Source organism: Phoxinus phoxinus, assembly GCF_949152265.1.
Source record: "Phoxinus phoxinus genome assembly, chromosome: 15".
Taxonomy (NCBI): Eukaryota; Metazoa; Chordata; class Actinopteri; order Cypriniformes; family Leuciscidae; genus Phoxinus; species Phoxinus phoxinus.
Window position 1 is genome coordinate 1,810,014 of NC_136890.1, and position 25,432 is coordinate 1,835,445.

The 25,432-nt window shown below is 47.3% G+C and overlaps 1 protein-coding gene across 2 annotated transcripts in view; it reads left to right on the top strand.

Annotated features, from left to right (window-relative positions):
* brpf1 (bromodomain and PHD finger containing, 1) overlaps nt 1–24,042 on the top strand; it is a 72,760-nt gene extending 48,718 nt beyond the window's left edge. For both annotated transcript variants that reach the window (XM_079637715.1, XM_079637716.1), the window contains exons 12-16: nt 1,448–1,595; nt 2,184–2,317; nt 2,457–2,569; nt 18,443–18,597; nt 23,247–24,042. In XM_079637715.1, the coding sequence (XP_079493841.1) occupies nt 1,448–1,595; nt 2,184–2,317; nt 2,457–2,569; nt 18,443–18,597; nt 23,247–23,430 (734 nt within the window). In that variant the 3' untranslated portion in view covers nt 23,431–24,042. The remainder of the gene's footprint in view (nt 1–1,447; nt 1,596–2,183; nt 2,318–2,456; nt 2,570–18,442; nt 18,598–23,246) is intronic.
* The last annotated feature ends 1,390 nt before the right edge of the window (nt 24,043–25,432 follow it).

Sequence of the window (25,432 nt, forward strand, 5' to 3'; positions counted from 1 at the left end):
CAATGTCTTCACGTAATGCTGACCGAGTTTGGTTGCGATTGGATGAATTTTCTAGAAAGAGTGTTTCAAATGCCAGAACATGCGTTTTCATACCACCCACAATAGCCGACTTCCTGTTGGACTGGCGTAAAACTTAGAGCACGAAAGTTGTTCGGCCCGATGAGATCTAAATGTGTACCGAGTTTCATATTATTACATGCAAGCGTGTTTGATATATACGGACAAGTGTTTGAATCCCATTCCAAGGGGCGCTGTCGAGCCCCCCTGCCACGCCCGGGTACCAGCTTCAGCCCGGCCACGGGTTCTAACCTGTGTGCAAAATTTCAAGAGTTTTCGAGCACGTTAAGGGCCCCAAAAGTGCCCGAGATTTTGCACACAGCAGAGAAAGGGTTAAACTAAACTAGCCCCCCTCCTCACACACACACATACACAGATCCCCCCCTCCCCTCCCCACCCCACACAGACAGACACACACACACACAGAGAATGGCAGAGAGACAGAGAGAGACACAATTCACATTCAAACCACAATATCTGACTTTCTGTTGGTCGGAGCTAATGACTGTAAATTAGAAAGTTGTTCGGCTTGATAAGATCAAAATACACGCTGAGTTTTGTAACTGTAGGTAAAACTATAACTAAGTTATAACACACTTTATGCATCCTTTTTTAATCATAAATTCGTTTCCTCGCCACGGCCAAACCGTTCGAGATATCAAAAATCCGTCCGCAATTTAGCATCCTCCATGTCTTGACTTCATGCACACCGAGTTTCGTGGTCATCGGATGAATTCTCTGGGAGAAGTGTTTCAAATGCCAGAACATGCGTTTCCATACAACCCATAATAGCCGACTTCCTGTTGGACTGGCGTAAAACTTAGAGCACGAAAGTTGTTCGGCCCGATGAGATCTATATGTGTACCGAGTTTCATATTATTACATGCAAGCGTGTTTGATATATGGACATGTTTTAGAATCCCATTCCAGGGGGCGCTGCCGAGCCCCCCTGCCACGCCCGGGTCCCAGCTTCAGCCCGGCCCTAATGGCCGCAGGTTCTGACATTTGTGCAAAGTTTCAAGAGTTTTTGAGCACGTTAAGGCCCCCAAAAGTGCCCAAAAGGTAGTAAAATAATAATAATAATAATAATAAAGAAGAAGAAGAAGAATAATAATCCTAAGAAAAACAATAGGGCCTTCGCCTTTTCAAGGCTTGGGCCCTAATAATAATCCGAAGGAAAACAATAGGGCCTTCGCCTTTTCAAGGCTTGGGCCCTAATAAATGACTATTTGATAGCAGTCTTCACTGTATAAATGAAATATAACAAATTAATATAATTTATCTTTGTTGAAGCTACATGTGGGCATTTTTCTCAGACACACTCTGATTGTCTCTGTGTAAATGAGTGGTATCCGACACACACCAGTGTAACCGAGTTTCTCCTCCTCAGATCTGCACAGTAATGGCTTCGGTGGAAGTGGTCAGCCGAAGACGGAGAGTTTTCTGGTGTACAGGAACGAGAGGAGTCTCCCGCGCTCCAGCTCCGACTCTGAGTCCACCAGCAGCAGCAGCAGCAGCGCAGCGTCAGACAGGACCAGGTACACACACACACATACACCCATCAGCAGCAGCGCAGCGTCAGACAGGACCAGGTACACACACACACACACACACACACACACCCATCACCACCACCAGCAGCAGCGCAGCGTCAGACAGGACCAGGTACACACACACACACACACACACACACACACACACACACACACACCCATCACCACCACCAGCAGCAGCACAGCGTCAGACAGGACCAGGTACACACACACACACACACCCATCAGCAGCAGCGCAGCGTCAGACAGGACCAGGTACACACACACATACACCCATCAGCAGCAGCGCAGCGTCAGACAGGACCAGTTACACACACACACACACACCCATCAGCAGCAGCGCAGCGTATACAAACTCCTTAGGCATGTATATATATTATATATAAAGTGAACTGCTTTACTTCCTGACAAGATCCTGTCAAAGTTTACAGTCCTGTAATTAACAAACTAATGAGTCCAGCGTTTGAAGCTTACTTTAGCGCCACGATGACAATTTACTCTAGGTTTTAATGTTTTTTGCTTCAAATTGTATTATTGAATAATTTTAAACTGTGTGTGTGTTTCTCGTGGCAGCACCACGCCCTCTAAACAGGGTCGAGGGAAGGCCTCGTTCTCGCGCTCCACGTTCCCGGACGACAGCAGCGAGGAGACGTCCGGCACAGAGAACGACTCCTACTCCATGGGAGGATCCCGAGGAGTGTCTCACTGTGAGATGCTTTTTTTTTCTGCTCCTTTTCTCTTGTTTTTCTATTTATTGATTTATTTATTGTATTGTAAAGCACTTTGGATCACCTGCGGTTGTTAAACTTGTGCTGTATAAATAAGACTTGACTTGTGTTACAATAGTTCGCAGCAGGGGCCGCTCGGGATGCTGGTTGAGCTCAGATGACTACAGCTCTCTGGACGCTCTCGATCTGGTGTGGGCCAAGTGTAGAGGATACCCATCATACCCCGCTCTGGTGAGTGTCTCACCTCACACTGACCTAACACACACACACTCACACTCACTCAGCTTTCACTACATTTTTATTTTGCGCTGTATGTAGGGCTGCCCTCAACTAAAGATTTTTCTAGTCAACTAGTAGTCGTTCATTTCAACGATTAGACGACTAATCACGCGTTTATATTAATAAGCCATAAATAATAATAATGAGCTTAATAGCCTATATAATACGTAGCCTAATCAGCGCTCAAACGCACACATAAAGCCACAAACTCTCAGTCTGCTACAGTAGCCACTCCCCAAACTCTCAGTCTGCTACAGTAGCCACGCCCCAAACTCTCAGTCTGCTACAGTAGCCACTCCCCAAACTCTCAGTCTGCTACAGTAGCCACTCCCCAAACTCTGTCTGCTACAGTAGCCACTCCCCAAACTCTCAGTCCGCTACAGTAGCCACTCCCCAAACTCTCAGTCCGCTACAGTAGCCACTCCCCAAACTCTGTCTGCTACAGTAGCCACTCCCCAAACTCTGTCTGCTACAGTAGCCACGCCCCAAACTCTCAGTCCGCTACAGTAGCCACTCCCCAAACTCTGTCTGCTACAGTAGCCACTCCCCAAACTCTGTCTGCTACAGTAGCCACTCCCCAAACTCTGTCTGCTACAGTAGCCACTCCCCAAACTCTGTCTGCTACAGTAGCCACTCCCCAAACTCTCAGTCTGCTACAGTATCCACTCCCCAAACTCTCAGTCTGCTACAGTAGCCACTCCCCAAACTCTCAGTCCGCTACAGTAGCCACTCCACAAACTCTCAGTCTGCTACAGTAGCCACTCCCCAAACTCTGTCTGCTACAGTAGCCACTCCCCAAACTCTGTCTGCTACAGTAGCCACTCCCCAAACTCTGTCTGCTACAGTAGCCACTCCCCAAACTCTGTCTGCTACAGTAGCCACTCCACAAACTCTCAGTCTGCTACAGTAGCCACTCCCCAAACTCTCAGTCTGCTACAGTAGCCACTCCCCAAACTCTCAGTCTGCTACAGTAGCCACTCCCCAAACTCTCAGTCTGCTACAGTAGCCACTCCCCAAACTCTCAGTCTGCTACAGTAGCCACTCCACAAACTCTCAGTCTGCTACAGTAGCCACTCCCCAAACTCTCAGTCTGCTACAGTAGCCACTCCCCAAACTCTCAGTCTGCTACAGTAGCCACTCCACAAACTCTCAGTCAGCTACAGTAGCCACTCCCCAAACTCTCAGTCCGCTACAGTAGCCACACCCCAAACTCTCAGTCTGCTACAGTAGCCACTCCCCAAACTCTGTCCGCTACAGTAGCCACTCCCCAAACTCTCAGTCTGCTACAGTAGCCACTCCCCAAACTCTCAGTCCGCTACAGTAGCCACTCCCCAAACTCTCAGTCCGCTACAGTAGCCACTCCCCAAACTCTCAGTCTGCTACAGTAGCCACTCCCCAAACTCTCAGTCTGCTACAGTAGCCACTCCCCAAACTCTCAGTCTGCTACAGTAGCCACTCCCCAAACTCTGTCTGCTACAGTAGCCACTCCCCAAACTCTCAGTCTGCTACAGTAGCCACTCCCCAAACTCTCAGTCTGCTACAGTAGCCACGCCCCAAACTCTCAGTCCGCTAGAGTAGCCACGCCCCAAACTCTCAGTCTGCTACAGTAGCCACTCCCCAAACTCTCAGTCTGCTACAGTAGCCACTCCCCAAACTCTCAGTCCGCTACAGTAGCCACGCCCCAAACTCTCAGTCCACTACAGTATCCACTCCCCAAACTCTCAGTCTGCTACAGTAGCCACGCCCCAAACTCTCAGTCCGCTAGAGTAGCCACGCCCCAAACTCTCAGTCTGCTACAGTAGCCACTCCCCAAACTCTGTCTGCTACAGTAGCCACTCCCCAAACTCTCAGTCTCCTCCTGTAGCCACTCCCCAAACACTCAGTCTCCTCCTGTAGCCACTCCCCAAACTCTCAGTCCGCTACAGTAGCCACTCCCCAAACTCTCAGTCTGCTACAGTAGCCACTCCCCAAACACTCAGTCTGCTACAGTAGCCACTCCCCAAACTCTCAGTCTCCTCCTGTAGCCACTCCCCAAACACTCAGTCTCCTCCTGTAGCCACTCCCCAAACTCTCAGTCTGCTACAGTAGCCACTCCCCAAACTCTCAGTCTGCTACAGTAGCCACTCCCCAAACACTCAGTCTGCTACAGTAGCCACTCCCCAAACTCTCAGTCCGCTACAGTAGCCACTCCCCAAACTCTCAGTCTGCTACAGTAGCCACTCCCCAAACTCTGTCCGCTACAGTAGCCACTCCCCAAACTCTCAGTCTCCTCCTGTAGCCACTCCCCAAACACTCAGTCTCCTCCTGTAGCCACTCCCCAAACACTCAGTCTGCTACAGTAGCCACTCCCCAAACTCTCAGTCCGCTACAGTAGCCACACCCCAAACTCTCAGTCCGCTACAGTAGCCACTCCCCAAACTCTCAGTCTGCTACAGTAGCCACGCCCCAAACTCTCAGTCTGCTACAGTAGCCACTCCCCAAACTCTCAGTCCGCTACAGTAGCCACTCCCCAAACTCTCTGTCTGCTACAGTAGCCACTCCCCAAATTCTCAGTCTGCTACAGTAGCCACGCCCCAAACTCTCAGTCTGCTACAGTAGCCACACCCCAAACTCTCAGTCCGCTACAGTAGCCACTCCCCAAACTCTCAGTCCGCTACATTAGCCACTCCACAAACTCTCAGTCTGCTACAGTAGCCACTCCCCAAACTCTCAGTCCGCTACAGTAGCCACTCCCCAAACTCTGTCCGCTACAGTAGCCACTCCCCAAACTCTCAGTCCGCTACAGTAGCCACTTCCCAAACTCTCAGTCCGCTACAGTAGCCACTCCCCAAACTCTGTCCGCTACAGTAGCCACTCCCCAAACTCTGTCTGCTACAGTAGCCACTTCCCAAACTCTCAGTCTGCTACAGTAGCCACTCCCCAAACTCTGTCCGCTACAGTAGCCACTCCCCAAACTCTCAGTCTGCTACAGTAGCCACTCCCCAAACTTTGTCTGCTACAGTAGCCACTCCCCAAACTCTCAGTCCGCTACAGTAGCCACTCCCCAAACTCTCAGTCCGCTACAGTAGCCACTCCCCAAACTCTCAGTCTGCTACAGTAGCCACTCCCCCAACTCTCAGTCCGCTACAGTAGCCACTCCCCAAACTCTCAGTCTGCTACAGCAGCCACTCCCCAAACTCTCAGTCTGCTACAGTAGCCACTCCCCAAACTCTGTCTGCTACAGTAGCCACTCCCCAAACTCTCAGTCCGCTACAGTAGCCACGCCCCAAACTCTCAGTCCGCTACAGTAGCCACTCCCCAAACTCTCAGTCTGCTACAGTATCCACTCCCCAAACTCTGTCTGCTACAGTATCCACTCCCCAAACTCTCAGTCCGCTACAGTAGCCACGCCCCAAACTCTCAGTCTGCTACAGTAGCCACTCCCCAAACTCTGTCTGCTACAGTAGCCACTCCCCAAACTCTCAGTCTCCTCCTTTAGCCACTCCCCAAACTCTGTCTCCTCCTGTAGCCACTCCCCAAACACTCAGTCTCCTCCTGTAGCCACTCCCCAAACACTCAGTCTGCTACAGTAGCCACTCCCCAAACTCTCAGTCCGCTACAGTAGCCACTCCCCAAACTCTCAGTCTGCTACAGTAGCCACTCCCCAAACTCTGTCCGCTACAGTAGCCACTCCCCAAACTCTCAGTCTGCTACAGTAGCCACTCCCCAAACTCTCAGTCTGCTACAGTAGCCACTCCCCAAACTCTCAGTCTCCTCCTGTAGCCACTCCCCAAACACTCAGTCTCCTCCTGTAGCCACTCCCCAAACTCTCAGTCCGCTACAGTAGCCACACCCCAAACTCTCAGTCTGCTACAGTAGCCACTCCCCCCCCAAACTCTCAGTCCGCTACAGTAGCCACTCCCCAAACTCTCAGTCTGCTACAGTAGCCACTCCCCAAACTCTGTCCGCTACAGTAGCCACTCCCCAAACTCTGTCCGCTACAGTAGCCACTCCCCAAACTCTCAGTCTTCTACAGTAGCCACTCCCCAAACTCTCAGTCTGCTACAGTAGCCGCTCCCCAAACTCTGTCTGCTACAGTAGCCACTCCCCAAACTCTCAGTCTGCTACAGTAGCCACTCCCCAAACTCTCAGTCTGCTACAGTAGCCACTCCCCAAACTCTCAGTCTGCTACAGTAGCCACTCCCCAAACTTTGTCTGCTACAGTAGCCACTCCCCAAACTCTCAGTCCGCTACAGTAGCCACTCCCCAAACTCTCAGTCCGCTACAGTAGCCACTCCCCAAACTCTCAGTCTGCTACAGTAGCCACTCCCCCAACTCTCAGTCCGCTACAGTAGCCACTCCCCAAACTCTCAGTCTGCTACAGCAGCCACTCCCCAAACTCTCAGTCTGCTACAGTAGCCACTCCCCAAACTCTGTCTGCTACAGTAGCCACTCCCCAAACTCTCAGTCCGCTACAGTAGCCACGCCCCAAACTCTCAGTCCGCTACAGTAGCCACTCCCCAAACTCTCAGTCTGCTACAGTATCCACTCCCCAAACTCTGTCTGCTACAGTATCCACTCCCCAAACTCTCAGTCCGCTACAGTAGCCACGCCCCAAACTCTCAGTCTGCTACAGTAGCCACTCCCCAAACTCTGTCTGCTACAGTAGCCACTCCCCAAACTCTCAGTCTCCTCCTTTAGCCACTCCCCAAACTCTGTCTCCTCCTGTAGCCACTCCCCAAACACTCAGTCTCCTCCTGTAGCCACTCCCCAAACACTCAGTCTGCTACAGTAGCCACTCCCCAAACTCTCAGTCCGCTACAGTAGCCACTCCCCAAACTCTCAGTCTGCTACAGTAGCCACTCCCCAAACTCTGTCCGCTACAGTAGCCACTCCCCAAACTCTCAGTCTGCTACAGTAGCCACTCCCCAAACTCTCAGTCTGCTACAGTAGCCACTCCCCAAACTCTGTCCGCTACAGTAGCCACTCCCCAAACTCTCAGTCTCCTCCTGTAGCCACTCCCCAAACACTCAGTCTCCTCCTGTAGCCACTCCCCAAACTCTCAGTCCGCTACAGTAGCCACACCCCAAACTCTCAGTCTGCTACAGTAGCCACTCCCCCCCCAAACTCTCAGTCCGCTACAGTAGCCACTCCCCAAACTCTCAGTCTGCTACAGTAGCCACTCCCCAAACTCTGTCCGCTACAGTAGCCACTCCCCAAACTCTGTCCGCTACAGTAGCCACTCCCCAAACTCTCAGTCTTCTACAGTAGCCACTCCCCAAACTCTCAGTCTGCTACAGTAGCCGCTCCCCAAACTCTGTCTGCTACAGTAGCCACTCCCCAAACTCTCAGTCTGCTACAGTAGCCACTCCCCAAACTCTCAGTCTGCTACAGTAGCCACTCCCCAAACTCTCAGTCTGCTACAGTAGCCACTCCCCAAACTCTCAGTCCGCTACAGTAGCCACTCCCCAAACTCTGTCCGCTACAGTAGCCACTCCCCAAACTCTCAGTCTTCTACAGTAGCCACTCCCCAAACTCTGTCCGCTACAGTAGCCACTCCCCAAACTCTCAGTCTGCTACAGTAGCCACTCCCCAAACTCTCAGTCTGCTACAGTAGCCACTCCCCAAACTCTGTCAGCTACAGTAGCCACTCCCCAAACTCTCAGTCTGCTACAGTAGCCACTCCCCAAACTCTGTCCGCTACAGTAGCCACTCCCCAAACTCTCAGTCTCCTCCTGTAGCCACTCCCCAAACACTCAGTCTCCTCCTGTAGCCACTCCCCAAACTCTCAGTCCGCTACAGTAGCCACACCCCAAACTCTCAGTCTGCTACAGTAGCCACTCCCCCCCCAAACTCTCAGTCCGCTACAGTAGCCACTCCCCAAACTCTCAGTCTGCTACAGTAGCCACTCCCCAAACTCTCAGTCTGCTACAGTAGCCACTCCCCAAACTCTGTCTGCTACAGTAGCCACTCCCCAAACTCTCAGTCTGCTACAGTAGCCACTCCCCAAACTCTCAGTCTGCTACAGTAGCCACGCCCCAAACTCTCAGTCCGCTAGAGTAGCCACGCCCCAAACTCTCAGTCTGCTACAGTAGCCACTCCCCAAACTCTCAGTCTGCTACAGTAGCCACTCCCCAAACTCTCAGTCCGCTACAGTAGCCACGCCCCAAACTCTCAGTCCACTACAGTATCCACTCCCCAAACTCTCAGTCTGCTACAGTAGCCACACCCCAAACTCTCAGTCCGCTAGAGTAGCCACGCCCCAAACTCTCAGTCTGCTACAGTAGCCACTCCCCAAACTCTGTCTGCTACAGTAGCCACTCCCCAAACTCTCAGTCTCCTCCTGTAGCCACTCCCCAAACACTCAGTCTCCTCCTGTAGCCACTCCCCAAACTCTCAGTCCGCTACAGTAGCCACTCCCCAAACTCTCAGTCTGCTACAGTAGCCACTCCCCAAACACTCAGTCTGCTACAGTAGCCACTCCCCAAACTCTCAGTCTCCTCCTGTAGCCACTCCCCAAACACTCAGTCTCCTCCTGTAGCCACTCCCCAAACTCTCAGTCTGCTACAGTAGCCACTCCCCAAACTCTCAGTCTGCTACAGTAGCCACTCCCCAAACACTCAGTCTGCTACAGTAGCCACTCCCCAAACTCTCAGTCCGCTACAGTAGCCACTCCCCAAACTCTCAGTCTGCTACAGTAGCCACTCCCCAAACTCTGTCCGCTACAGTAGCCACTCCCCAAACTCTCAGTCTCCTCCTGTAGCCACTCCCCAAACACTCAGTCTCCTCCTGTAGCCACTCCCCAAACACTCAGTCTGCTACAGTAGCCACTCCCCAAACTCTCAGTCCGCTACAGTAGCCACACCCCAAACTCTCAGTCCGCTACAGTAGCCACTCCCCAAACTCTCAGTCTGCTACAGTAGCCACGCCCCAAACTCTCAGTCTGCTACAGTAGCCACTCCCCAAACTCTCAGTCCGCTACAGTAGCCACTCCCCAAACTCTCTGTCTGCTACAGTAGCCACTCCCCAAATTCTCAGTCTGCTACAGTAGCCACGCCCCAAACTCTCAGTCTGCTACAGTAGCCACACCCCAAACTCTCAGTCCGCTACAGTAGCCACTCCCCAAACTCTCAGTCCGCTACATTAGCCACTCCACAAACTCTCAGTCTGCTACAGTAGCCACTCCCCAAACTCTCAGTCCGCTACAGTAGCCACTCCCCAAACTCTGTCCGCTACAGTAGCCACTCCCCAAACTCTCAGTCCGCTACAGTAGCCACTTCCCAAACTCTCAGTCCGCTACAGTAGCCACTCCCCAAACTCTGTCCGCTACAGTAGCCACTCCCCAAACTCTGTCTGCTACAGTAGCCACTTCCCAAACTCTCAGTCTGCTACAGTAGCCACTCCCCAAACTCTCTCCGCTACAGTAGCCACTCCCCAAACTCTCAGTCTGCTACAGTAGCCACTCCCCAAACTTTGTCTGCTACAGTAGCCACTCCCCAAACTCTCAGTCCGCTACAGTAGCCACTCCCCAAACTCTCAGTCCGCTACAGTAGCCACTCCCCAAACTCTCAGTCTGCTACAGTAGCCACTCCCCCAACTCTCAGTCCGCTACAGTAGCCACTCCCCAAACTCTCAGTCTGCTACAGCAGCCACTCCCCAAACTCTCAGTCTGCTACAGTAGCCACTCCCCAAACTCTGTCTGCTACAGTAGCCACTCCCCAAACTCTCAGTCCGCTACAGTAGCCACGCCCCAAACTCTCAGTCCGCTACAGTAGCCACTCCCCAAACTCTGTCTGCTACAGTATCCACTCCCCAAACTCTGTCTGCTACAGTATCCACTCCCCAAACTCTCAGTCCGCTACAGTAGCCACGCCCCAAACTCTCAGTCTGCTACAGTAGCCACTCCCCAAACTCTGTCTGCTACAGTAGCCACTCCCCAAACTCTCAGTCTCCTCCTTTAGCCACTCCCCAAACTCTGTCTCCTCCTGTAGCCACTCCCCAAACACTCAGTCTCCTCCTGTAGCCACTCCCCAAACACTCAGTCTGCTACAGTAGCCACTCCCCAAACTCTCAGTCCGCTACAGTAGCCACTCCCCAAACTCTCAGTCTGCTACAGTAGCCACTCCCCAAACTCTGTCCGCTACAGTAGCCACTCCCCAAACTCTCAGTCTGCTACAGTAGCCACTCCCCAAACTCTCAGTCTGCTACAGTAGCCACTCCCCAAACTCTGTCCGCTACAGTAGCCACTCCCCAAACTCTCAGTCTCCTCCTGTAGCCACTCCCCAAACACTCAGTCTCCTCCTGTAGCCACTCCCCAAACTCTCAGTCCGCTACAGTAGCCACACCCCAAACTCTCAGTCTGCTACAGTAGCCACTCCCCCCCCAAACTCTCAGTCCGCTACAGTAGCCACTCCCCAAACTCTCAGTCTGCTACAGTAGCCACTCCCCAAACTCTGTCCGCTACAGTAGCCACTCCCCAAACTCTGTCCGCTACAGTAGCCACTCCCCAAACTCTCAGTCTTCTACAGTAGCCACTCCCCAAACTCTCAGTCTGCTACAGTAGCCGCTCCCCAAACTCTGTCTGCTACAGTAGCCACTCCCCAAACTCTCAGTCTGCTACAGTAGCCACTCCCCAAACTCTCAGTCTGCTACAGTAGCCACTCCCCAAACTCTCAGTCTGCTACAGTAGCCACTCCCCAAACTCTCAGTCCGCTACAGTAGCCACTCCCCAAACTCTGTCCGCTACAGTAGCCACTCCCCAAACTCTCAGTCTTCTACAGTAGCCACTCCCCAAACTCTGTCCGCTACAGTAGCCACTCCCCAAACTCTCAGTCTGCTACAGTAGCCACTCCCCAAACTCTCAGTCTGCTACAGTAGCCACTCCCCAAACTCTGTCAGCTACAGTAGCCACTCCCCAAATTCTCAGTCTGCTACAGTAGCCACTCCCCAAACTCTGTCCGCTACAGTAGCCACTCCCCAAACTCTCAGTCTCCTCCTGTAGCCACTCCCCAAACACTCAGTCTCCTCCTGTAGCCACTCCCCAAACTCTCAGTCCGCTACAGTAGCCACACCCCAAACTCTCAGTCTGCTACAGTAGCCACTCCCCCCCCAAACTCTCAGTCCGCTACAGTAGCCACTCCCCAAACTCTCAGTCTGCTACAGTAGCCACTCCCCAAACTCTGTCCGCTACAGTAGCCACTCCCCAAACTCTGTCCGCTACAGTAGCCACTCCCCAAACTCTCAGTCTTCTACAGTAGCCACTCCCCAAACTCTCAGTCTGCTACAGTAGCCGCTCCCCAAACTCTGTCTGCTACAGTAGCCACTCCCCAAACTCTCAGTCTGCTACAGTAGCCACTCCCCAAACTCTCAGTCTGCTACAGTAGCCACTCCCCAAACTCTCAGTCCGCTACAGTAGCCACTCCCCAAACTCTGTCCGCTACAGTAGCCACTCCCCAAACTCTCAGTCTTCTACAGTAGCCACTCCCCAAACTCTGTCCGCTACAGTAGCCACTCCCCAAACTCTCAGTCTGCTACAGTAGCCACTCCCCAAACTCTCAGTCTGCTACAGTAGCCACGCCCCAAACTCTCAGTCTGCTACAGTAGCCACTCCCCAAACTCTCAGTCTGCTACAGTAGCCACTCCCCAAACTCTGTCCGCTACAGTAGCCACTCCCCAAACTCTCAGTCTGCTACAGTAGCCACTCCCCAAACTCTCAGTCCGCTACAGTAGCCACTCCCCAAACTCTCAGTCCGCTACAGTAGCCACTCCCCAAACTCTCAGTCTGCTACAGTAGCCACTCCCCAAACTCTCAGTCTGCTACAGTAGCCACTCCCCAAACTCTCAGTCTGCTACAGTAGCCACTCCCCAAACTCTGTCTGCTACAGTAGCCACTCCCCAAACTCTCAGTCTGCTACAGTAGCCACTCCCCAAACTCTCAGTCTGCTACAGTAGCCACGCCCCAAACTCTCAGTCCGCTAGAGTAGCCACGCCCCAAACTCTCAGTCTGCTACAGTAGCCACTCCCCAAACTCTCAGTCTGCTACAGTAGCCACTCCCCAAACTCTCAGTCCGCTACAGTAGCCACGCCCCAAACTCTCAGTCCACTACAGTATCCACTCCCCAAACTCTCAGTCTGCTACAGTAGCCACGCCCCAAACTCTCAGTCCGCTAGAGTAGCCACGCCCCAAACTCTCAGTCTGCTACAGTAGCCACTCCCCAAACTCTGTCTGCTACAGTAGCCACTCCCCAAACTCTCAGTCTCCTCCTGTAGCCACTCCCCAAACACTCAGTCTCCTCCTGTAGCCACTCCCCAAACTCTCAGTCCGCTACAGTAGCCACTCCCCAAACTCTCAGTCTGCTACAGTAGCCACTCCCCAAACACTCAGTCTGCTACAGTAGCCACTCCCCAAACTCTCAGTCTCCTCCTGTAGCCACTCACCAAACACTCAGTCTCCTCCTGTAGCCACTCCCCAAACTCTCAGTCTGCTACAGTAGCCACTCCCCAAACTCTCAGTCTGCTACAGTAGCCACTCCCCAAACACTCAGTCTGCTACAGTAGCCACTCCCCAAACTCTCAGTCCGCTACAGTAGCCACTCCCCAAACTCTCAGTCTGCTACAGTAGCCACTCCCCAAACTCTGTCCGCTACAGTAGCCACTCCCCAAACTCTCAGTCTCCTCCTGTAGCCACTCCCCAAACACTCAGTCTCCTCCTGTAGCCACTCCCCAAACACTCAGTCTGCTACAGTAGCCACTCCCCAAACTCTCAGTCCGCTACAGTAGCCACACCCCAAACTCTCAGTCCGCTACAGTAGCCACTCCCCAAACTCTCAGTCTGCTACAGTAGCCACGCCCCAAACTCTCAGTCTGCTACAGTAGCCACTCCCCAAACTCTCAGTCCGCTACAGTAGCCACTCCCCAAACTCTCTGTCTGCTACAGTAGCCACTCCCCAAATTCTCAGTCTGCTACAGTAGCCACGCCCCAAACTCTCAGTCTGCTACAGTAGCCACACCCCAAACTCTCAGTCCGCTACAGTAGCCACTCCCCAAACTCTCAGTCCGCTACATTAGCCACTCCCCAAACTCTCAGTCTGCTACAGTAGCCACTCCCCAAACTCTCAGTCCGCTACAGTAGCCACTCCCCAAACTCTGTCCGCTACAGTAGCCACTCCCCAAACTCTCAGTCCGCTACAGTAGCCACTTCCCAAACTCTCAGTCCGCTACAGTAGCCACTCCCCAAACTCTGTCCGCTACAGTAGCCACTCCCCAAACTCTGTCTGCTACAGTAGCCACTTCCCAAACTCTCAGTCTGCTACAGTAGCCACTCCCCAAACTCTGTCCGCTACAGTAGCCACTCCCCAAACTCTCAGTCTGCTACAGTAGCCACTCCCCAAACTTTGTCTGCTACAGTAGCCACTCCCCAAACTCTCAGTCCGCTACAGTAGCCACTCCCCAAACTCTCAGTCCGCTACAGTAGCCACTCCCCAAACTCTCAGTCTGCTACAGTAGCCACTCCCCCAACTCTCAGTCCGCTACAGTAGCCACTCCCCAAACTCTCAGTCTGCTACAGCAGCCACTCCCCAAACTCTCAGTCTGCTACAGTAGCCACTCCCCAAACTCTGTCTGCTACAGTAGCCACTCCCCAAACTCTCAGTCCGCTACAGTAGCCACGCCCCAAACTCTCAGTCCGCTACAGTAGCCACTCCCCAAACTCTCAGTCTGCTACAGTATCCACTCCCCAAACTCTGTCTGCTACAGTATCCACTCCCCAAACTCTCAGTCCGCTACAGTAGCCACGCCCCAAACTCTCAGTCTGCTACAGTAGCCACTCCCCAAACTCTGTCTGCTACAGTAGCCACTCCCCAAACTCTCAGTCTCCTCCTTTAGCCACTCCCCAAACTCTGTCTCCTCCTGTAGCCACTCCCCAAACACTCAGTCTCCTCCTGTAGCCACTCCCCAAACACTCAGTCTGCTACAGTAGCCACTCCCCAAACTCTCAGTCCGCTACAGTAGCCACTCCCCAAACTCTCAGTCTGCTACAGTAGCCACTCCCCAAACTCTGTCCGCTACAGTAGCCACTCCCCAAACTCTCAGTCTGCTACAGTAGCCACTCCCCAAACTCTCAGTCTGCTACAGTAGCCACTCCCCAAACTCTGTCCGCTACAGTAGCCACTCCCCAAACTCTCAGTCTCCTCCTGTAGCCACTCCCCAAACACTCAGTCTCCTCCTGTAGCCACTCCCCAAACTCTCAGTCCGCTACAGTAGCCACACCCCAAACTCTCAGTCTGCTACAGTAGCCACTCCCCCCCCAAACTCTCAGTCCGCTACAGTAGCCACTCCCCAAACTCTCAGTCTGCTACAGTAGCCACTCCCCAAACTCTGTCCGCTACAGTAGCCACTCCCCAAACTCTGTCCGCTACAGTAGCCACTCCCCAAACTCTCAGTCTTCTACAGTAGCCACTCCCCAAACTCTCAGTCTGCTACAGTAGCCGCTCCCCAAACTCTGTCTGCTACAGTAGCCACTCCCCAAACTCTCAGTCTGCTACAGTAGCCACTCCCCAAACTCTCAGTCTGCTACAGTAGCCACTCCCCAAACTCTCAGTCTGCTACAGTAGCCACTCCCCAAACTCTCAGTCCGCTACAGTAGCCACTCCCCAAACTCTGTCCGCTACAGTAGCCACTCCCCAAACTCTCAGTCTTCTACAGTAGCCACTCCCCAAACTCTGTCCGCTACAGTAGCCACTCCCCAAACTCTCAGTCTGCTACAGTAGCCACTCCCCAAACTCTCAGTCTGCTACAGTAGCCACTCCCCAAACTCTGTCAGCTACAGTAGCCACTCCCCAAACTCTCAGTCTGCTACAGTAGCCACTCCCCAAACTCTCAGTCTGCTACAGTAGCCACTCCCCAAACTCTCAGTCCGCTACAGTAGCCACTCCCCAAACTCTGTCCGCTACAGTAGCCACTCCCCAAACTCTCAGTCTTCTACAGTAGCCACTCCCCAAACTCTGTCCGCTACAGTAGCCACTCCCCAAACTCTCAGTCTGCTACAGTAGCCACTCCCCAAACTCTCAGTCCGCTACAGTAGCCACTCCCCAAACTCTGTCCGCTACAGTAGCCACTCCCCAAACTCTGTCTTCTACAGTAGCCACTCCCCAAACTCTGTCCGCTACAGTAGCCACGCCCCAAACTCTCAGTCAGCTACAGTAGCCACTCCCCAAACTCTGTCTCCTACAGTAGCCACTCCCCAAACTCTCAGTCTGCTACAGTAGCCACGCCCCAAACTCTCAGTCAGCTACAGTAGCCACTCCCCAAACTCTGTCTCCTACAGTAGCCACTCCCCAAACTCTCAGTCTGCTACAGTAGCCACTCCCCAAACTCTCAGTCCGCTACAGTAGCCACTCCCCAAACTCTCAGTCAGCTACAGTAGCCACTCCCCAAACTCTGTCTCCTACAGTAGCCACTCCCCAAACTCTCAGTCTGCTACAGTAGCCACTCCCCAAACTCTCAGTCCGCTACAGTAGCCACTCCCCAAACTCTGTCCGCTACAGTAGCCACTCCCCAAACTCTGTCTTCTACAGTAGCCACTCCCCAAACTCTGTCCGCTACAGTAGCCACGCCCCAAACTCTGTCAGCTACAGTAGCCACTCCCCAAACTCTCAGTCTGCTACAGTAGCCACTCCCCAAACTCTCAGTCTGCTACAGTAGCCACGCCCCAAACTCTCAGTCCGCTACAGTAGCCACTCCCCAAACTCTGTCTGCTACAGTAGCCACTCCCCAAACTCTCAGTCCGCTACAGTAGCCACTCCCCAAACTCTCAGTCTGCTACAGTAGCCACTCCCCAAACTCTACTGTTGGCTATTGCCACAAATATACCTGTGCGACTTGTAACTGGTTTTGTGGTCCAGGGTCTCAAATGACATACTAACTGTAGTCAATGAACATAGAAACTGGGTTAAGAGAATTAAATTATATCAAATTATTCTATAAAGCAGCTCTAACAAGACAATAGAGGCATTATTCAGATCAATTCAGTTCAATAATAGTGTAAAGGTTGCAAAATCTGTCACATTAATGAACCAAAGTCGAATCAACTATAAATACTGTAATGTGGGTAGAATCATGTATTATTAAAAATATATATATATGATTTTCTTTCTTGAGGAATAAAAATGCATTTTGATGATTATTGTTTACAGCTTATGAAAACCTTTTCACAATAATCTCATTTTGAATTTGGGGTTTTCATAAGCTGTAAGCCATAATCATCAAAATTATAACAAATAAAGGCTTGAAATATCTCACTTTGCATGTAATGAGTCTATATAATATATTAGTTTTACCTTTTAAGTTGAATTACTGAAAAAAATTAACTTTTGCACCATATAAAAATGTTTCTAGTTTCACCTGTAGTAAAGTGCATATATTTAACATTATAGTTTTATGGATATGCTTTTTTATTTGTTTTGCTAGCTAACTGACAAGCTATGAACATGACTTTCCTAAGGTCAGGTGACGGGATTCACAAGTTTTGTATTTCCACCGTAGAAAGACTTCCTACATCTCATCTGGTGATGTTTCTCATGCTGTAATGTTGCAGTAAAGAGGATCTGATCAGAAAGAAGACACTCTGATGCACTGCATTACAGACATAACGGTTGATAGATGAGTTTCAAATGACCGAAAAAAAACAAAAAAGTATTGGACCAAAAGTCACGTTTTTCTTCACGACTTGTAAGGATTTGTATATACAGTTCAGAGCTTAATCATTGATTTCCATCAATGTGATGAGCGAGCAGTGGAGGGATTGGTGTGCAGTCACTCAAAACACTTTTTAAGTAACATTTAAGTTAAATTTTGGGATATTGCATAAAGTGCTGGATGAAAACGCCAAGATGTGAATAAATGTGCGTAAAAATTTATGCGCTCAATTGAGGCAAATAATTGTTTTATCCGATAAGAAGACATGCGCTTAAAAATAGAAACACATTTACTGAATAAATCCCTCAGAACCTCACGTGACTTTGCCTCAGCGTCAGCTGTGATTGGATAACTGGAGTAACCAGCGGACCAATGGCATCGCAGCGTCTCTAATGCTGGCTGATATTTTTCATCAACTTCCCAGGAAGTGAGGATTTTGTTCTCTTGAACACATGGGATGGAAACAATGCGGTAACACTTTACAATAAGGTTCATTTGTTAACATTAGTTAATGTATTAACATGAACTAACCATGAGCAATACATTTGTATTTGTTGTTAACTGTATTTGTTCATTTTTGCTAACATTAGTCGTTAACATCCATTTATGTTCACGATTGTGCTGCATTCACTCACAAACATACATGTTTTATATATTTACGATAGAACATTTACTAAATATCTTCATGGAACATGATCTTAATATCCTCATGATTTTTGGCATAAAAGAAAAATTTATAATTTTGCCCCATACAATGTATAGTTGGCTATTGCCACAGATATACCCGTGCGGCTCCAGACTGGTGTGTGCTCCAGGGTCACATATTCCAATTTTGCACACCAGTAATATTCACAACTGTGGATGTAAACTCATCAGCAGAAGGTGCAGTCGCTGTGTGTTAACAAAGATTAATAAATGCTGTATTAATAAAGTGCAGTTCATTATTAGTTCATGCTGACTAATATAGTTAACTAATGAACCTTATTGTAAAGTTACCAACGCTGCTTTATTCACAGCATTATGTCATATTCCAATTTTGCACACCAGTAATATTCACAACTGTGGAAGGTGCAGTCGCTGTGTGTGTCCAGCAGAGGGCGATATAGTCTTCACACTTGTCTCGGTTTGAGTCGTGTGTTCTCCGTCCCTCAGATCATCGACCCGAAGATGCCCCGCGAGGGTGTGTTCCACCGGGGCGTCCCGATCCCCGTCCCGCCGCTGGAGGTCCTGAAGCTGGGCGAGCAGATGACCCAGGAGGCCCGCGAACACCTCTTCCTCGTGCTCTTCTTTGACAACAAGAGGACCTGGTTAGTCACGCTTCCTTGTGTGTGTGTGTGTGTGTGTGTGTGTGTGTGTACAACTACCTTTGTGAGGACCAGTTTAAGTTTTAGACCATTGGAGTGAGGACAAAGAGAGTAAAGTGAGGACATTTTGGCCGGTTCTCAGTTTCTGAGACCGCTTTAAAGGCCTTAAAGGGTGTTTGAGGGTCAAGACTTGGTTTTAGGGATAAGGTTATAATGAGGTTAAGGGTCGGTTTAGGGTCAGGGTTCGGGTTAGGCACTCAGTTGTGATGGGTAAGGTTAGGGTAAACTGCTAGAGATTGCATTGTGTCAATGAATGTCCTCATTAAGGTGTGTGTGTGTGTGTGTGTGTGTGTGTGTGTGTGTGTGTGTGTGTGTGTGTGTGTGTGTGTGTGTGTGTGTGTGTGTGTGTGTGTGTGTGTGTGTGTGTGTGTGTGTGTGTGTGTGTGTGTGTGTGTGTGTGTGTGAGTGACACGTTCATGCGTTTAACAGGCGTCTCAGTTACACTACCATTTAAAGTTTGGGGACTAAAGATTTCTTTCTTTTGTTAAAAAATATGAATAATCGTATTCCTAATTGAGGTGCTTAACTCATGTAATGCATTAAAATGATCATCAAAAGTGACAGATTCTATTTCAAAGTAATGCTGTTCTTTTGAACTTTCTATATATCAAAGCATCCTGACATAAAAGTGTATCACAGTTTCCATGACCTTGAAACTGTTTCCAACACTGATAATAATCATAAATGTGTCTTGAGCATCAGATCATCATATTATACTGATTTCTGGAGGATCATGTGACACTGAAGACTGGAAAATTCAGCTTTGATCACAGGAATAAATTACACTTTACTGTATATTCACATATTCACAGATGATTTAATCTGTAATAATATTTCACAATATTACTGTTTTTAATGTGAGCAGAAGAAAGTCATTAAACATTAAAAATGCGTTCTGACCTCACACTTACTCAATATAAAATACATTGCAAATATTTGCTAGCGTTGTTGACCTCAGTTCTGGAGGTAATGAACTGTATTCTACATAGTTTCACTGAGATGTGTTTTGCTCCTGTGAGCGTGGAAACCGTGATGTTTGCTCCCTGTGTGTGTGTGTGTGTGTGTGTGATGTGAGGAATCTTCCACAGATACACACACACTTGTGTAGAAACCTCTGCTGCTTATTTTCCACAGTGTGACGCGTGGGTCGTGAAGATGTTTTCTTTTTGTCTTTGACGTCAATTACAGGGTCACATGTTACAATAAAGATCCAGTTATGAACATTAGTTACCTACAATAGTTAATGAACTAACCATGTTTCAACATTTACTAATACATTATTAAAACCAAAAGTTGATTTTGTTTAATGGACCTGAGCTCACATGATTTAACAAACTTAAAAAAATAAAAATAACGTTAACAAATATAGTTTTTGCTCATTGTAAATGTTTATTAATGCATTAACTAGTGGGGCTTAATTGTAAAGTGTTACTGTTTATTATTACATTAGCCATTTGAAAACTCTTATATTTTACAACTAAGCGCATTTTGCTATAATTAGACTCATTCTGTGTCAAATCAAAGACATTTCAGAAACTTCCCCGGCTAAAATTTATGATTTTATGAATAAAATAAATAGTGATGAAAGCCAACATATTTAATGTCACAGATGTGTACTGAGTAACCCACTATTTTGTTTATGAGGGTCAAAAAGACTAGAGCCACATTACAGACTTTAGAAAGATGGCAGCATCAGTATTTTATATTTACACAGAGATTGGCAGATAAATCTGTTGACTTTATCAATCTCTGGTGAATTATTAGCCAACGGTGACTGTTCAAAAATGGGGAAAAGCACAAAAAGTGTTTTTTTTCCTGAAGTTTGCATGCCTGTAACTCAAGAAGTATTAAAGATATCTTAATATCCTTTTAGATTCTGGGTCTTATCAAACCTTTCTTTTGGTATCTTAATTTTTAAGGCTCAATATGTTTCAATCCCAGAGATATTGGGCTTTCAATGTGGCTCCAAAACCAAACATGAGTCACTTTGCAGCTGATACTTTATTTCAAAGAGGAATATCTGAACTACACAATGTTGAAACTACAAATCTATCTTTCTATCAAAAAACATCATTGAACATTCCTGTCTGAGTGCCATAAATATTATTTTTGCAAAGTTTGTGTGACTAACTCCACAAGTGTTAAAGATATCTCAGAATCCTTCTCGATTCTCATTCTTAATAAACTTTCCTTTGTTCATTTTTAAGGTTTTTATTCCCAAAATGGCTGTATGTGGAAATTGTTGAATTTTACCCATTTTCAGAGGTCAAAAACCCAAATATGGGAAACTTTTCGAACAGCTGATACTCATTGTGTTTAAAGAGGAATGTCTGGAGAACAAATAATGTTAAAACTAAGAATGTATCTGGCCAAAAATACACTGAACTGTTAAAGTGAACGAACATGTTATGGTCCCACACCTTCCACCGGCAATACATATTTATAAAAATAAATTTAGACCGTTTAACAGAGCGACTGCTATCAGGATATGAGGAGACTTTCAACCAGCACAACACAATGATTCTGTGAACCATCACCTATCGCATCTTTCATATGTAGATCCAGAAAGTGAAACCAGAATCTAGAAGGATATTGAGATAATACTTGTAATGAGTGACAGGTGTGCACACTGTGGAAGTAGACTATATTTGGCTCTCAGAAAGGAATGTTCTGTGCAATTGTGTTGATGGGGAAAAATGAGATAACATTATTGTGTTGTTCAGATATTCTTCAAGTATCAGCTGTGTCCACATTTGCTTTTTGACCCTGAAAATGTGTATAATTTACTCATACAGCCGCTGATATCTCTGGAAATGACCATGTTGAGCTTTAAAAAGTAATATACCCAAAGAAAAGTTTGATAAGAACCAGAATCTAAAAGAATATTAAAATTGTTTATTTATTTTTAACAATTTTATTTATCAACAATGGTCACAAGTTTAAACGGCATTTACAATTTTCATTATAACTGTATAAAAAAAAAAAAAAAATTGTCTATATATAAAAAATTTAGCCATACAGCAATAACATGCTTGTCTATACACTCTCAATGTCCATCAAATCCACGAAGGAGTCACCGAGACTCTCCAAAAACTCCAGACGGTATGAAGTTTGTTTTTCAAAAGGCAGATCATCTTTTCTAAGGCTTGGTGTGAGGTCATCCCCTTTATTATTAAATTATCTTTAATACTTGTGGAGTTACAGGCATTCAAACTTCAGGCAAGGGGGAAAAAAAGGGCTTTTTCCTGTTTTTGAATGGTCACTGATGGCTTATAAAGCAACAGATTGCACTAATAGACCCACCGATCTCTGTGTAATAATAAAATAATGATGCTGCCATCTTTAAAAAACTCTATTTACACCACTCTAATCTAAATGCAAATCTACGGTGAAAATGCTCATTTTGACCCTCGTATGTTAAATCGTGGATTACTCCGTCAATATACATTCATGGCTTTCATATTCAGGCTTTCATTACCGTTTATGAGTCTTTTTCTTCAGATAAAAACCTTTATAAATCACGAACCGACCCTAGATCTCGTTCTCATCACTGTAATGTTAAAGTGTAAGTTGTACTGAATGGTCATTGTTGCTAGCGGTCACACACTCGTTACTGTAGCGCCGCGTTCATCATCATCATGGTTAATGGGTTTTAACCAATCTTCTCAGTACATAAACTCATAATGCTCTTGTTGTCATTATAAGAGGCTCTATAATGATGTTAAAGGGATACTCCACTTTTTTTGGAAATAGGCTCATTTTACAACTCCCCCAGAGTTAAACAGTTTTACCGTTTTCGAATCCATTCAGCCGAACTCCGGTTCTGACGGTACCACTTTTAGCATAGCTTAGCATAGATCATTGATTCTGATGGGTCCAGTAGCATTTCTTTCAAAATGAGCAACGAGTTTCAATATTTTTCCTATTTAAAACTTGACTCTTCTGTAGTTAAACCGTGTACTAAGATCGACGGAAAATGAAAAGTTGTGATTTTCCAAGCCTATATGGGCAGGAACTACTCTCATTCCGGCGTAAGCATCAATGAACTGTGTATCATTACGCTGCTGCACCCATGGTACGGCCCACAGTTCCTGGATGCTTACGCCGGAATGAGAGTAGTTCAGCCATATAGGCTTGGAAAATAGCAACTTTTCATTTTCCGTCGATCTTAGTACACGGTTTAACTACAGAAGAGTCAAGTTTTAAATAGGAAAAATATTGAAACTCGTTGCTCATTTTGAAAGAAATGCTACTGGACCCATCAGAATCAATGATCTATGCTAAGCTATGCTAAAAGTGGTACCGTCAGAACCGGAGTTCGGCTGAATGGATTCGAGATAGGTAAAACTCAACTGTTTAACTCTGGGGGAGTTGTAAAATGAGCCTGTTTCCAAAAAAAGTGGAGTATCCCTTTAATGTTCTTGTGCTTTGACCTTCTTGTGAGAGACTTGAACCCTGTCAGCATCTCTGAGCATCCGCTGCGGGCAAACTGAGAAATAGGCCAGAGGAAGTGAACATGAAAATGCTGTATATGAAAAAGAGAATGCGATACAAGTCACTAAATGAGTGTGTGTGTGTGTGTGTGTGTGTAGGCAATGGCTGCCGCGCTCCAAACTGGTTCCTCTGGGCGTCAATCAGGATCTGGACAAAGAGAAGATGCTGGAAGGCAGGAAGTCGAACATTAGGAAGTCCGTTCAGGTGGCGTATCACCGCGCCATGCAACACCGAAACAAAGTCCAGGGCGACCCGAGCAGCGACACCAGCGACAGCGACTGAACACACACACACGGGTCACGGCTCACACACACTCTTATTCTCTACTCTGGTGCTAAAGTGCTGCACGTGTCATCAGGATGAGTGTTTTAATGTTAGATGTGGCTGTTTCCTCAGTCCGTTTACCTCACACTACAGCCAGTATTCAAGATCTGATCAAAACACTTTTACTCAGACCTCTGCTGACGGCAGAAAAAACACATGCGATTTTAAATTGCGCCTGAAAACCGCATTCCCAAACGCTGCAAAAATACATGTTGTTCCTCAGGGTTTCTGTCTTGCTTTCCAGTGTGAACATCTAAACATTCCTAAATCAAGAGAAGTTTACTGGACAAGTTAATGCTTTTATTAAAAATAAAAAAAAGTTGAAAATGAAGTGAGTTTATGGTTAAAACAGGAACAAATATCTGCCAGAGGGGTCAAGTCAAGTCAAGAATATTTCTATAGCGCTTTTCACAATACAGATTGTATCAAAGCAGCTTCACAGTATTAAATTAAAATAATAATAAAACGTCCATGTTTGGTAATGCTAATCAATAGTATTATTCATTGATTCATTAAATTGAATATCAGGAAAATCAGGTTTTTCAGGGGTCAGAAAAATAAACTGAATTCAAAGGGAAAACAAGATTTAAAAAAATAATAATATATATATATATATATATATATATATATATATATATATATATACATACATACATATGTTGTATAAACTCCCTTAATGTTGACAAATTTGTGAGGAACACACTCCAGATGTTCTCCATATAGTGACTTCAATGGTCCAGCGGGTCGAAGGTCCAGATGTGAGTTTCAGCTTCAAAGTCTCTCACGATCCAGCCGAGGAATAAGAGTCTCATCTAGACACACCAGTGGATATTTTATAACAAAATACACATTTATATACTTTTTAACCACAAATGCTGGTGTTGAGCCTTTTGAAGCTGCTCTGAAACTCACATCTGGACCTTAGACCCGCTGGACCATTTTGCTTCTCAAGTAAATGCGTCTTGATTAAGGAATGTTCAGATATTTGTTCTAGAAAACAAGACACCACTTTTGAGGAAGAAAATCAGTTTTGCAGTGAGTTTAGCACAGCTGAACTGTGATGTGCTGTGGAGAGTCCATGTAGATGTTGAAGAGCTGCACATGTACGGAGAGGACGCAGGAAACTCAAATGTGGTAATAATGTATTTATTTCTTCTTCCAAATGCCCCTGATCTTCCCATGAAGTCCCCGCACACCCTCGGCTCGTGAAATGGTGAATCTGTCGGTGTTTGTTGTGTAAATCTCTCGTGCTTTTTATTTTCATTGGGAATGAATGAATGAATGAATGAAAGAATCAATGACTAACTGTTGTCTGATCATGTGCCAGTTCCGTCACTGTAGATCTTTTATATATATATATAAATAATACATGCGATAGACTTTAATAAAAAAAAGGTTTGAGTTTTGTACATCTGCTTCTTTGTTGTTTTTTTGAAGAATCGAGAATGTATGTAGAAATGAGAGCGCTCAACTGTTGACTTGAGGAACATGACTCGAGTCATCCACGGTCAGAAGTGTGCGCAGACACAAACAGATTTAGTAGGCTTTTTTTCTCACAATTCTGACTTTTTTCTCACAATTCTGACTTTTTATCTCGCAATTCTGACTTTTTATCTCACAATTCTGACTTTTTTCTCGCAATTCTGACTTTTTTCTCGCAAATTCTGACTTTTTTCTCACACTTCTGACTTTTTATCTCACAATTCTGACTTTTTTCTCACAATTCTGACTTTTTATCTCACAATTCTGACTTTTTTTCTCACAATTCTGACTTTTTTTCTCACAATTCTGACTTTTTTTCTCACAATTCAGACTTTTTTCCTCACAATTCTGACTTTTTATCTCACAATTCTGACTTTTTTCTCACAATTCTGACTTTTTATCTCACAATTCTGACTTTTTTCTCACAATTCTGACTTTTTTTCTCACAATTCTGACTTTTTTTCTCACAATTCTGACT